The following is a 14,027-nucleotide window of genomic DNA, read 5'->3' as shown; positions in this document are numbered from 1 at the left end:
ACAGTTATTTATCAACTTGTTTTATTTTAATTTAATAAATTGCTTAAAATAATATTTTTATCATTGATAGTAAATGATTATTTATTGCCTGTGGAGCTGATTGAATTAACTCGTTGATGCCGCTGGTGCTTTCTTTTTAGTTAATCCCATTTTTCCATCGAGCGCGCGTTCTCGTAATTCTGTTTCAGCTGCTTTATTGACTGTTTTAGTAATCATTTGTTTCAATTTATGCGCCTCAACTATTTTAGATTTTTTTGCTTTTATTGGAGCGTCTGAAATATAATAAATTAATTATTACATTGATCATTTTTTTCATCAGTCTAATGACTTTTTTTTATAATATAAAATAAAATAATTATTACTGAAAAAAATACGTATTTTTTTATTATACGAAAGTTAGCAGACAATTGAAAATTGCCGGATTTTTTTTTTTAAGTAGATTATTACTCAAAATTAATAATTAAGAGAAAGTACTGTAAATAATTAAAATTAAATAAATAAACTCACTTCCACGACGTTGAATAGCTGGACCTTTTTTATTTTTTCCTTGTTTAGCTTTAGCACTATCAGGAAGTTGTGTTTTTATTTTCATTTTTCCTTGAGCCATTTTTAATTAAAATTTTCAAAAACTCACTTTATATAAATTAATAAACAATTAATAATTAACAATAAGTCATTTATTTACTCACAACCAACACACGTGTAAAAAATTAGGTTAAGATTTAAAACCCAAAACACTGAATATATATTTCAACTACGTCATTAATTATAATATTATTAATTACATTCAAAATAATTATAATTAACACTAAATAAAAAATTTTACTATTTACTATTTAATTAATTCATAATTTTGATAAAAATTTAAATTTTATTAAATTCTTTTATTTTTATGATTTTTAAATTTCCCGCCATTACACGCCATATTTTAAACTGACATAAAGTTCTAAAATCAAATTTTCTTATTAATAAAATCACAATTATAAATAATGTAAATTAATTAACAATCAATGTTGAATCGATAATTAATTATTTATGTAATTAATTAATTATTTAAATAATTAAAATTAAAATTATTTATTTACGTTTCCGATAGAGGCGCTTTTGCAGTAGAACTTTAACCTTAAAAATATTTAAATCGTAGCATGTTCACACGTGTCGGAATACAATTTATTTACATTTTATATTTTTTTAAATTTAATTATTAATTAATTAATAAATTCAAAAAATGGGACGTAAAGCTAAATATGGCGAAGCCGCTGTTCCTAAAGGACCGGGAAGAAAAGCTAGAAAACAAGGGGATCCAGTATTACCACGTTATTTACAAGGTAAATAAATCAAATTAATTTTGAAAATTATTTTCTAACCTTTTTTTTTAAATTTTCATAAATTTAATTTAATAATTCAGCTGAGAAAAAGGAAAAATCAAATCCACGTGCAAAAAGAAGGTCTGATTCTATGAAAAAAAGACCCAAAAAAGGTGGGAAATTTCATAAAGACGGTCCTGCATTTAAAAAACAGAAGGTCGTTGCTAAAACTGAGTCTGAGGATGAATCTGATCCGGTAATTTTTTAATTATTTTGCTAATTATGTACTGAGAATCGCAGTTTTTATTTATTATATTTTTTGTTAGGAGTATGCTTCTGAAGAAGAGAATCAGATGAATGGTGACGAAGCAAGACCTGGATTATTCGTTAGACAGAAGCGTGATATTTTAGATGATGGTTCTGATGGTGAAGCTGAAGGAACTGAAGATGAAGAAGCTAATGAAGGGTCTGAAGATGAAGAAGTTAACGAAGGGACTGATGGAAATGACGAAAATGATAGTGACGAAGGTGAAGACGATGATGATGATAAAGACGAAGATTTACTTCCCATTGAACGTGAAAGTAAAAGATTACAAAAGCAACAGGAAGAAGAAAAGTAATTTTCAATTTTTTTATTCACTTCTAATAATAATTTTTACCCTGTAAAAAATTAGTGGAGTAAATGCGGAGCGGGTGACTGGTTATTTCTGTAAAGGGGAAGCTGGTCTGAGATACAAAAAAAAGAGGATATTTTTGTAATTTTTTTTCTCAGAGTACATTCTATATTAAAATTCTTAAAATTTCTAACATTAATAAGCATCATTCCAAGAATATTCTGCTAAATTTTCATAAAAAAATATTTCAAAATAAGTCAGTGGTAGTAGGGAGAGACGAGTCTCCTCAAAAATTCCAGAACTCCGAGTGCTGGAGTGAATTCAAATTTAAACAAAAACTGTAATCACTCCGAATTCACTGCCAATTTTTTACAGTTTGATCCTCAGTTTAGTCCCCGTCATAATTTTTGAATTTTTATCAAAACCATAAATTATGAAAAAAAAAAAATATTTCAATTAATTGCACCTTTAGTAGTTTAAATTTTCTACATGTGCATATTTTTTTTTGTAATTAATAAGTTGGAAAAAAATTCCAAATTGTCTACTAACTTCCGAATCATAATAATTTCATTAATAAAATAACTCATTAATTTTTTTTCTCCAATTTAGAAAACTAGATGAAGCAGAAACAGACGAAATGGTCCGTCAGTGTGTCTTCGAATTTCCATCTGAAGAAGAATTAAAAGAGCCAATAAGTTTGAAAGACATTCAAACCCGTATCCGTGACATAGTGATGGTACTAAATGACTTCAAACGTCTCCGCGATCCAAACCGTTCCCGTAGCGAGTACCTGGAGCTTCTCAAATCCGATTTATGCTCTTACTACAGTTACAACGAATTTTTAATCGGATTACTCATGCAAATATTCCCTCTAGGTGAGCTTATAGACTACCTGGAAGCCAGTGAAGTCCAGCGACCTTTGACTCTGCGTACAAACACATTGAAAACACGCAGACGAGACTTGGCCCAGGCTTTGATTAATCGTGGCGTGAATCTGGACCCTCTGGGAAAGTGGACCAAGGTCGGTTTAGTTGTCTATTCATCACAAGTACCAATGGGTGCTACACCAGAGTACTTGGCTGGACACTACGTACTCCAAGGAGCTTCAAGTCTATTGCCAGTTATGGCCCTAGATCCCCAAGAAAATGAACGGATACTTGACATGTCTGCAGCACCAGGTGGCAAAGCTTCTCATATTGCCGCGCAGATGAAAAATACTGGTGTTCTTTTTGCTAATGACGTTAATTCTGATCGTCTGAAAGCTGTTGTTGGTAACTTCCATAGATTGGGAATTGTCAATTCTGTTATTACGAATTATGATGGTAGGAAAATTCCTGGAATTATCAAAGGATTTGATCGTGTGCTGCTGGATGCGCCTTGTACTGGTACTGGAGTTGTAGCTAAAGACCCAAGTGTCAAGACAAATAAAGACCAAGCTGATATCCAACGCTGCTGCACTCTGCAAAGAGAATTATTGTTAGCTGCGATTGACTGCGTCAATGCTAAATCCAAAGCTGCGGTTATCGTTTACTCTACGTGTTCTATTTTGCCTGAGGAAAATGAATGGATTATTGATTACGCTCTGAAGAAACGTAATGTCAAATTACTGCCAACTGGTTCGGACTTTGGGGAAGAAGGTTTCGTTAATTATAGACACCATCGCTTTCACCCATCGTTGAAACTTACGAGAAGATATTATCCGCATACGCACAATGTCGATGGATTTTTTGTTGCTAAGTTGAAAAAGTTTTCTAACGCGATCCCTTTGAAAAATAAAGAGGGTAAAGATGAGGAAGAAGAAGATATGGAAGTGGGTGAGCAGGAAGTTCAAGTGGCGAAGGAGAATGAAAAGGTTGAAGGGAAGAAAAGTAAAAATAAAACTTCTAATGGTGCGAATGTAAAAAATGGAAAGGAAGAAATGAAGATGGAGGTGGAAGCGAAAAGTGAGATGAAGAAGAAAAAGAAGAATGAAAAGGTTGAAGAGAAGAAAAGTAAAAATAAAACTTCTAATGGTGCGAATGTAAAAAATGAAAGGGAAGAAATGAAGGTGGAGGTGGAAGCGAAAAGTGAGATGAAGGAGAAAATGAAGAATGAAAAGGTTGAAGGGAAGAAAAGTAAAAATAAAACTTCCAATGGTGCGAATGTAAAAAATGAAAGGGAAGAAATAAAGACGGAGGTGGAAGCGAAAAGTGAGATGAAGAAGAAAAAGAAGAAAGATAAAGGTGAGAAACAAAAAAATAAATTTTCTAATGGACTTGCTGGGAAAAACGTTGAAGATGAAGAAAAGGCGGAAGTTAAAGAGGTTAAAATGAAGAAGAAGAGAAAAGAAGAAAAAATTGAAGTAGAAGAAACGAATGCTCAAATGAAGAAGAAAGAAAAGAAAGAGAAAATCAGAGATAAGAGTGAAAATTTGAAAAATAAAATAAAAATCAAACAAGAAATGAAAAAAAAGAAAAAAAAGAATGTATAAAAATTTAATAATAATTAATATTTTTTATTAAATATTTTTTTAATTCTAGATATAATTTTTTTTTTATTATTAATGAAAGAATATACTTTTTAATTGCTTATCGCACAGTCGTTTAACTTCATCTGTAATAAAAAAAAAAAAATAATTATCAATGTGTTGATATACAAGTAATTAATTTATAAATAAAATAAAATACTGACCATCGATTTCAATAATATTAGCATTTTTTTGCTGTATCACAACATAAAATTCACGTAAATTTGATAATTTACCAACAACCCAATAATCACTCATAGTTTTAATAATCGTTTCGCCATCTTCTTTCAATCGATTTGTATCACTATTTATATCTGTAATTATTCTCAATACTTCTGGAGTTGTCAGTACATTAGAGCATCTTCTATTGTCGAGATGAATAGTACTTTTGTACGCCAAATTTAGTCTATTGAAGTAAAGATACTTAGGAGTTGAATCAGAGATGTCTGGTACGTGCTTAGAACATTGTTCTGCTACTGTGTTAACTAGAGTCGTCAATTGAGGACCCAGGAATGCATCAAGACTTTTTAAATAATCAATTAATAAACTTGTACCTATTGAATAAAAAAATAAAATTAATGTTATTTTAAATTGAATAATAAATCTGTTACTTCATTTTAAAATACTTACTATCGACGAATAAACATAAAGTCGCACTTAAGGCACTATAAACAACTAAGTATAATGAGGTAGGTTTATTTGGATAATTTATAAATACTTTTGGTGATTTTGTAATACCAATCGATTCATTGATGCTGGATGCTCCGGTTATAAATCTGGAAATTAATTAATCGAGTCTAGTACAACTTTCTAAATTATTAATTGCAGTATTTAAAATATTAAAAATGAATGCTTCGAGCTATTACATACTTTCCATAATGTGAGCTTGTAAACGGTGACGCGGAATTACGTGGCATTGATCCACTATGAAATTCTTTTTCTAAATATTCTGGTAAAAGACTGCTTATTAAATAATTATAAATCACTTGCATATCTTCTGGTTCTAAACCGCTCCTTAAGAAAAAATAAAATTCAAATATAAAAAAAATTTTGCGCTTGAGATGTGCAGAAATTTTTACTATTCACTGACATCATTGATAAATAAAATTATAAATTACCATACTAATTGATCATTATAAAGGAATGCTGTGTACTTAATTTGAGGGAACGTTGCTTCAATAAGATTCATAAAACATTGAACCTTTAAGAATGTTATTTTATCTAATGGTAAAAATTGTAATCCTTGATAAATATCAAGTATATCACGGTGATTGAGCTTCAAAGATGGTAAATACTAAAACAAACACACAAATTACTAATTTCTTGTAATAGAAAAATAAATATGAGTATGAATGTAACAGATACGAGAAAAATTTTTAATTGTAAATAAACGAACTAAACAATTAAAAAAATAAAATTTAAAAAAAATGCATATGCCGATTTTCAAATTCGGTAATGCCTATTTTTTAATTTTTATTCTATTAATATTTTGTTCATTTATTTCATAATAATATTAATTAAATTGCTCAAGTACACTCTTGACTTCATGACATCTATAAGATATCAGTTTTGAAGCTGTATTTTGACCTATCGATAAGTCACCAAAATGTTGACGAAACAATCAGAAATCACTGAAAAATGTCTGTTTAAAAAACTTCAAGTGATAACAAAAAGAAAATTACAAATAATTCAGCATTTAAATGATTTTTTTAAGACGGAAGTAAGAACAGTTTGAGACAAAATTTGTCTTGCTTTTTTAAAAGACATCTCAATTATGTCTACTATTCAAGTGTCTCATATCTGCTACGTTCACAATCATAAATAAATTTAAATAAAACTGAATTGTAAAAACTTGTTAGTCATAATTACCCCAGTATAAAAATAGTCTAATTTATGTCTGAGTAACGTAACTGATCCATACTGTGGATCATTTAATATAGTTTCAAATGATCCCATAAACAGCCTAAATCTCATATAAGCTTGTTTGAGTATTGCTTGACATACTGAACTTGACACTTCGTCATGTTGATACTCCGTATAATCAATACCGTCTTTATTTTTTACTACATACGGAACTCCGATTATCTAGAAAATAATTATCATTTTCACTTACTATTACCATCAAATAAAATCTTTTAATAATAATAACAACAATAATAATTTATTAACTCGTACCATGATCATCCAGAAATCTGGCTCTGGTTGATAATAAATTTGTCTTGTCTTATGATTATTACAATAATCACATGTCTGCCCAGGATTAAATGATCTAGAAAATTAAAATTAACATCAAAACTAATTAATAAATTAAATATATATATATATATAAATATAAATAAACATACTCTGTAAATTTAATAATTGCTTCACTTAATCCAACATTACGAATTTTAGTATCAATGTCTGTTTTCTCAGGATAATAATAAAATATTTTTTTTTCTTCCTGTATAATAAAAAAATTTATTTATTTACTTATTAAATTAATTATTAATTAATTATGTAAATAATAAAAAAATTTACATCTCCTTCTCTTTTAGAATAATTCCCATTAAAAACATAAAAATGATCCAATGTAACATCCGATTTTGACGTCATTATTTATATATTTATTTATTAACAACAATTAATGACAATAATTAATTATAAAAAACCAGTATTCTTAATTATTATATTTATTTAAATTTTTTACAACATTTTTGACAGCTAACCTATGAGCGATTTTTTTTTAAAGATGGAATCTGTCATCTGTATAAAGGTTCAATTTCATGGAAACACTTGAGGCGTAATTTCAATGAACCATAAAAAATAATAATAAAATAGAACATTAATAATAATAATAAATAAATAAACAAATAAAAAAATATAATATGAAACTGAAAGAATTATATGTTTATGTATAGTCAAGTCATATAAATGTTCTTATCACTAGCTCCCTTAAGTTGGCGGGGGGAATTCGATTTTTGGCAAATTTTTTTTAGCAATTCGTTTGTTCGTCGATTGTTCGTCAATGTTCGCTATAAATAATTATTTGTTCGTTCTTTATTTTTTTTTAAATAAATTTTTAAAAATTTATTTGAAGTTAGCGGTGACTATACTCATTTTCTATCTTTTTTAATTTTTTTTCCATTTATCTTGATTTGTTTGTTAATACCCCACCAAAAATAGCGTTTGTTTGTTTGTTTTTATATTTATAATTAATTATTAAAATTTTAATTATGCCCGTTGATCTAATAGTAGTTGTGCGCATGCGCAAGTGTCTGCTCTAGGTTTAAAATTTTTTATTGTTTTCATTATTATTTATGTTTTAATTAAATTAGTAATCTTATCAAGTAATTATCAAATCCTGTTGATCATCTAGCACATCGTAAGAGTATCCAGGTATTTATCGGAGAGAAATGTCAATAAGCCACAATAAAATATGAAACGAAAGAGTCCTCAAAGAATCTTAGAAAACCACTTTTAATATTATTATTATTATCTTTATTTATTTAATATTTAATACACTCGACTAATTATTTTGTTTTATCAATATTAATTATGTATTAAAAATACTGAAAACATTTTAATGTTATTTTCATTTACTCTTTTATAATTTACCGCTCTGTTTTGTAACTTACGTGGTGTGTCACCTATTATCAAGTATTTTAACTTGCCGTTCAACTAGTATTTTTGTGTTACACAGTTGGTCTCATAAATAGTTGGTAAACCAATTACTAAATTACAAGTATCATCGAAGTCAATAATAAATAAATATAATATTGGAGCAGGTTTGTAAAATTAAACTAATAATTAATTATTTATTTAATATTAGAGTAGACTTATACAATTGAAGTTATTAATTATTCATTTGCGCAATTTTTATAAATTTATATTTTGCGTCTACATTGAGACTCAAAATAACTTAGCCTAAGAAATTTGATGAAAATTTTAATTAATATTTATTATTAAACATCATTTTATAATTAAAGATGTTTTTCTAATTTTTTTTTTTTTTTTTTTTTTTTTTTTTTTCCAAATATTAAAATTTTTTTTATTTTTCAGTTTTGAAAACAATATTTTTATACCACTTATCAAAATGGAGCTCAACTCTATAATGTTTCACCAATCGGATGTGATTCTTTCATCTAATCTCCAACATTATTTGTCCTTCATTTATATGTAAGTATATTACCATTAATTATTAGTACTGCTATTAATAATTTTTACATCATTTTATTTTTTAATTATAAATGTGTAAGTATTTATGATCTTGGCGATTCTTGGAGTAGTTCAAATGTTATTATAGAAGTCACAGTTTATTGAATTGTTAATTATTTCAAGCTGAAATTTATATTTATAATTTTACTAGCCGACCTGATAATAACAGATACAACAAAAAAAGAATTAGCGAAATCGGCCCAGCCGTTTACGCCCGATGCTGTAAACGAGGGAAATCAGGATTTATTTGCATATATAAAGATATGCATTAAGAATATTCAAACTTATGTTTGCGTATTGTTTGATTGCGATTTTTATGTATGGAAAGCGCCCAATTTTAAGTAATAAATAAAAATTTCTCTTTAAAATTACATCGTTTTTAATTTTATGATCGGAACGTTTTAATTCCGTTTTAGGCATCGTGGGAACTGATTAATTATTTTATTGTTATTAATTTCAGATTTTTTTATTTATTCGAACACCTTTTTAAGATGAATTTTCCCAGTGACAACAAGGAAAAGTTCAGCAAAATTATTAATTGGAGTTTATTGGTAAGTAGCTAGTTTTGCAAACAGTAAAAAAATTATCATTAATAATTTTTTTTTTTTTTTTGCACATAGTAAAATTAAATATTTAAATCAAATTCTATTAGAAATAATTAATTCCCAAGTAACATACACCCAACTTTAAGATGTCTTTAAAAGGATAAAGCAAATTTTCTTTTGTCTCAAAGTCACCTTTTTCGGTGTAAATACAACATGCAAATGTTAGTCCCGGAGCGAAAATTTGTGTTGTTTTTCCTGTCTTATGTCAATTAAAAAGTCGTTTAGATGACTTATTAGCTACTATTTGTAATTTTTCACTTTTTGTCGTCATTTGTGTCAAGTCTTTTAAGTAGATATTTTTTCGGTGACATAAATTTCTGATCGTTTTGTCAACATGTTGGTGCCTTATCGATGTAGCACAAAATTGCCTAAAAACTGATTCCTGATAGCCAGAGTTACTGACGAGAAAGTTGGTGTAAATGAGTTGCGAACAACTTGACGACGAGTTGTCGACAACTTTCAGCTTTTGTAACTGTATTGACTACAAGTTGTCGACAAGTCTCTTGGAAAGTTGCGATCAATTTATGGAAAGGCCAACTTGGCGGCAGGTCGCCACCCTGGCTATCAGGGATATCTTATAGATGTCACAAAGGCAAGTGTGACACTTGGGTTATTATCAGTCGATAAATTAGGTGATACAACCTATTATTTCTAAAATCTAATCCAAGGAAATATTTATTTATTAAAATATTTATTAGATGCATAGTAATCAGGCTGACGAAAACATTTTAATTCCTTTCTTTTATAAATAATTATTATATAATAATTATTTATAACAATTATTTTTACATAATAATTATTTATAATAAAATAAATATTATTTTCTACGTTGATCACTTAACTTAAATTGTGGTAAACGGATTATTTGCTTAAATATATTAACTTAAATTATTATTTTAAGTAAAAAATAAATTGATGCTGTATGGACGTCAATTAATTTTTTTTTTCTTTTCATTTCAGGTTTTATCAATCATTAACTCAATAATGCCGAGACCACTGCTTGTATCAGATGAGGACTCAATAGCTGTTATAAAAAGATATATGAGCTACTTCTGTTCAGATACCTTGCCAGCATACTCTGCTGAGGTATGGTCGAAAATGTCCAAGGAACCAGAATTTGTGGGTAAATGGAATACTGCAGCAGTTAGGACCAACATAAAAGACAATCGTAGGGGGATTTTGACTAGAGCAAGAAAAGAATGTGGATATTTTTCCCAAATAATTAAGAAAAAATTCACTTATAGTAATAATGATGATGATGACAATGACAGCAATGATAATAATGATAATGATGACAGTGATGATAATAGCGATAAGGATTATTTTAATAAACTATATGCTAAAGAGCGGGATGATGTTCCATGTTTTCATGTTGAAATTGCTAGAGGTGTTTGGGAATGTATGTATAAAAAAGACAATAGTTGTAAAAATCCTAGGTTACAGCCGAAAGTGTGGACTGACACTATTGCCTTTGAATTATGGCATCAGTTTGAACTACCGTGTGCCTTTGTATTTAAAAAAGGCACAATTCATGAAAATGGAAATTATTATGCGACATTTATTGGCAAGTGCAAAAGTAAAGTGTGCAATAATCCTATTTTTGGTTACATCGAAAACAATCCTGGGGACAAAGGTTCTGTTTTTATTAATTTTCGATGCCGGGATACTCGTTTTGAAGTTCATGATGAAGTTACAAGGCCACTGCAAGCCGAGCGAAGAAAAATGTTTAAAACTATGATCGATGCAAATGGAGTTAAGGGAACTATTTTGGAGCAAGCTAAAGATCTGTTAAAACCAGGTAGTACTCAATGTCCTGTTCTATTCAATTCTAATGTTTTATATCAAGTAAAGAAAGAATCTAAGGAAGAAAAGTTGAATGTCAAGCCAGAAGATCGGAGAGATTTGATTAAAGCTATTTATCGTATCAACGAGGACGATAATCCTGCTCATCAAAATTTTATAAAAGTTGTAATTGATACGCCTTTTTCAGTATTTTATGTTTCACCGCAACAAATCCATTGTTATAACGAATACAGGCGTCTTCACAGACACTATTCTTCTGTTTGTATTGATGCTACAGGAGGTCTTGCAAAAAAATTTCTAGACAGCAAAAATAAAACTACGAGTAGTATTTTTTTATACCAAATCGTAATTAATTTTAGTAATACTTCACAATCTGTTTATCAAATTTTATCGGAAATTCATGACACTAAGACCATCAAATTTGGACTAGAAAACTGGCTTAGTAAAGTTTCGCCTCCGACAGAAGTAGTCTGTGATGGATCTCGTGTCCTTTTAAATGCCTCCTGTTTAGCTTGCAATAATTTTTCTTTATTTGATTACGTTAATAGGTGTTTTCAACATGTCAAAAACGGTGCTTCACTTGACTCTGTAAAAACTTTTATCAGATTGGATACGGCTCATTTTATTCATGCTATAAGTGGCTGGAAATGTTGGAAATCGGTTATTCATCCAAGAATTAAATCATTTTACTTATACAGTGTTGCATTATTGATGGATTGTAATAATTTAAAAGATTTTGAAAGAATCCTTGTATTAATTTTGATTGTCTGTGGCACCGAATATGATGATTCTATTGTTGATTTTGATGGCGAAATGATAACTACAAAAGCAGCAAGGTCAGAGTTGGAAAAATTGATTGCCAAAAATGAATCTCAAGACTTTATTAATAATATTGAAGACAAAATTAAAACTATGGAGTTTGATCAAGAAAAAAATGAAACTTTACGCCGAGAGACCAATACTGATTTATTAGAAAAAGACACTACTATTTCAAGTTGGATAAATAATCTTGTCGCTTTTTCATTGAATGTTCATTCTGATGGTAGTAATGATATTAATAATTTAAACACTTTTTATGTACCTCTATTTAAAGATTCATTACTTAAAGAAGTGAGAGAGTTTCCGCTATGGACGAAAGTTTGTATTCATTACACGAGTTTACGAGCAACTTCTGCGTACATAGAGCAAGCGTTTAAAGAATTGAAAGAGTTATTAGGTAAAATGATTTCTCTCCCTGCACGTGTTGATTACTTAGTTAAAGCTCATCTTAAACTTATTGATGGTGGTGTCAAAATTTTTGAACGCGAATTGTTAAAATTCGTTAAGAATTACCATGCTAATAAGCAAAAAAATGATAAAATAAATAGTAATCCTGAAGACGAATTATGCAAAGAAGATTGCGAACCTAACGATAATTTACTCAATGAAAATTGGAATGGACAAGGATATGATATGAAGCACAACGACTGTGATTGGTTAGATTCAGATTGTCATTTATTCAATGAAGATATTCCCACCAATTTTAATACTGAGTCATTTAATTCTTCTGAAATTGATAATAATAACGTTTTAGATAATATTGATTGTAGCGCAAATGAAAATAACGAAAATTTATATCAGCCGAATTTAAATAATTTAGTTAATCTTGATCACAGTTATTGTTCCGATAATAATTCACCATTGAATGAAAACAGTTTCGATGCCGCTGTGGAAAAAAATTTAAGAATGATTAAAAAGGAAGGTAAATACTTCAAAAGTTTTCCCGAAATCAATTTAATAAACAATTTGGCGCCTTCAAACAAAAAAGAAGAATTTTTATTACAAAATGGTAATAAAAGCGGACCTGTCTTTTTTCAAAATGAATCCTGGTTTGCTTTCAATACGTGCCCATTCGACAGTATTGTTCAGTTGATTTTCTATGGATGTTTACAAAATGAAGAATTTAATAATTTTGTTAGCAATTCTTCAAATTCCACTTTTAATTTTGTTACCGATTTTATGTCAACAGGATTAAAAAAAGATATCTATGTTAAACGATTTTCTATTTTACATCCTATCTATCAAGACACTGAATGCACACAAAATCAAATGAATATTGCCAATCGTAAAACTAAAAACGTAAATCGTTGTATTAATTGTGTAGATAACGTGAATAGTTTGTGGATTAAATTATTTACAAGTGAACCAAGTGCATTCGAAAATAATTCATGTTCATCATTCGGCTGCCAAGATTATCAACGTAATATACCGGTTTTGACTGCAAATTATAATTTAATCATGGAAAAAGGGTTTAAATGTTTGCAAGAAGCATTACATTTTAAAAGCATAGCTTATAATAAATTTTGCACAAGCTGCCAAAAAAAACAAACAACCTGTAAAACGACACTTAATCGATATATTTACATTGAATTAGACGTAAAATCGGTAAATGAAAAAGATGGAACTTCATGTAAACTTGGTGAATTACCGAAGTGTTTGGATTTAAATGAAACACATTCATCAAAAAAATTTAGTTATCGGTTGGTACATCTTTATTACATCTGAAATACAAATGATTTGTTTCTATATGATTTTTTTTTTAATTATAGCTTGACAGGGGTTATTGGTTATAACTCTTTTCACTACATCACATATTGTAGAAACTTGACAGGAAATTGGCGATTCTACAATGACCAACTAGAAAAGTCTAAATTTATTAGTGAACGCACGAAAATTGTACCTCATGGGATTTTTTACACTTTATTCTCACTGTAAAAAAGAAAAATATATTTATATATTTCAGGTAATTTCTTCAAATTTCTATAATTTTCTTTTATTTGTTCGATCAATTATATTATAAGAGAAATTTTTATTGTAACACTAAAAATAATTTTTTGTTTCGGTTCACAATAAAAATTATAAATAACTATTAACAAAGTCAGCTCATATTGAATTTTGAAAACAATATAAAAACTAATAAGTGTGTGTCTATATGACACACCACGTAAGTTACAAA

General features: G+C 28.5%; 3 protein-coding genes across 3 annotated transcripts; 1 reads left to right on the top strand and 2 right to left on the bottom strand.

The window, feature by feature from the left end:
- Positions 1-3: 3 nt before the first annotated feature.
- Positions 4-721, bottom strand: LOC103575159 (uncharacterized). Its single transcript, XM_008554828.3, has 2 exons — positions 508-721; positions 4-272 (listed from the first exon to the last, which is right to left on the bottom strand). Exons 1-2 carry the CDS (start codon positions 605-607, stop codon positions 106-108), a joined length of 267 nt encoding a protein of 88 aa, XP_008553050.1. The 5' UTR covers positions 608-721; the 3' UTR covers positions 4-105.
- A 410-nt stretch (positions 722-1,131) lies between these two features.
- Positions 1,132-13,938, top strand: LOC103575178 (uncharacterized). The gene is made up of 8 exons (XM_053737035.1): positions 1,132-1,328; positions 1,409-1,563; positions 1,634-1,923; positions 2,531-4,388; positions 8,470-8,585; positions 9,085-9,175; positions 10,190-13,551; positions 13,621-13,938. The coding sequence occupies exons 1-8, from the start codon at positions 1,229-1,231 to the stop codon at positions 13,784-13,786; spliced, it is 6,138 nt and encodes a 2,045-aa protein (XP_053593010.1). The 5' UTR covers positions 1,132-1,228; the 3' UTR covers positions 13,787-13,938.
- Positions 4,362-7,346, bottom strand: LOC103575160 (vacuolar fusion protein CCZ1 homolog). The gene is made up of 9 exons (XM_053737050.1): positions 6,948-7,346; positions 6,773-6,870; positions 6,603-6,696; positions 6,297-6,512; positions 5,546-5,721; positions 5,298-5,441; positions 5,058-5,203; positions 4,592-4,981; positions 4,362-4,513 (listed from the first exon to the last, which is right to left on the bottom strand). Exons 1-9 carry the CDS (start codon positions 7,020-7,022, stop codon positions 4,461-4,463), a joined length of 1,392 nt encoding a protein of 463 aa, XP_053593025.1. The 5' UTR covers positions 7,023-7,346; the 3' UTR covers positions 4,362-4,460.
- Positions 13,939-14,027: the final 89 nt, after the last annotated feature.

This window comes from Microplitis demolitor, chromosome 2 (genome assembly GCF_026212275.2).
Source record: "Microplitis demolitor isolate Queensland-Clemson2020A chromosome 2, iyMicDemo2.1a, whole genome shotgun sequence".
Taxonomy (NCBI): domain Eukaryota; kingdom Metazoa; phylum Arthropoda; class Insecta; order Hymenoptera; family Braconidae; genus Microplitis; species Microplitis demolitor.
The sequence above is the reverse complement of the archived record's forward strand: the minus strand, read 5'-3'. Positions and strand labels throughout refer to the sequence as shown.

Coding starts and splice junctions, on each gene's coding strand:
- LOC103575159 (XM_008554828.3), bottom strand. CDS start 607: ATGGCTCAAGGAAAAATGAAAATAAAAACACAACTTCCTGATAGTGCT. Junction 273..507: donor AGCTATTCAACGTCGTGGAA/GTGAGTTTATTT, acceptor ATTATATTTCAG/ACGCTCCAATAAAAGCAAAA.
- LOC103575178 (XM_053737035.1), top strand. CDS start 1,229: ATGGGACGTAAAGCTAAATATGGCGAAGCCGCTGTTCCTAAAGGACCG. Junction 8,586..9,084: donor TATTTGTCCTTCATTTATAT/GTAAGTATATTA, acceptor TATTAATTTCAG/ATTTTTTTATTTATTCGAAC. Junction 13,552..13,620: donor TCAAAAAAATTTAGTTATCG/GTTGGTACATCT, acceptor TTTTAATTATAG/CTTGACAGGGGTTATTGGTT.
- LOC103575160 (XM_053737050.1), bottom strand. CDS start 7,022: ATGACGTCAAAATCGGATGTTACATTGGATCATTTTTATGTTTTTAAT. Junction 6,697..6,772: donor GCAATTATTAAATTTACAGA/GTATGTTTATTT, acceptor TTAATTTTCTAG/ATCATTTAATCCTGGGCAGA. Junction 4,982..5,057: donor TTTATGTTTATTCGTCGATA/GTAAGTATTTTA, acceptor TTTATTCAATAG/GTACAAGTTTATTAATTGAT.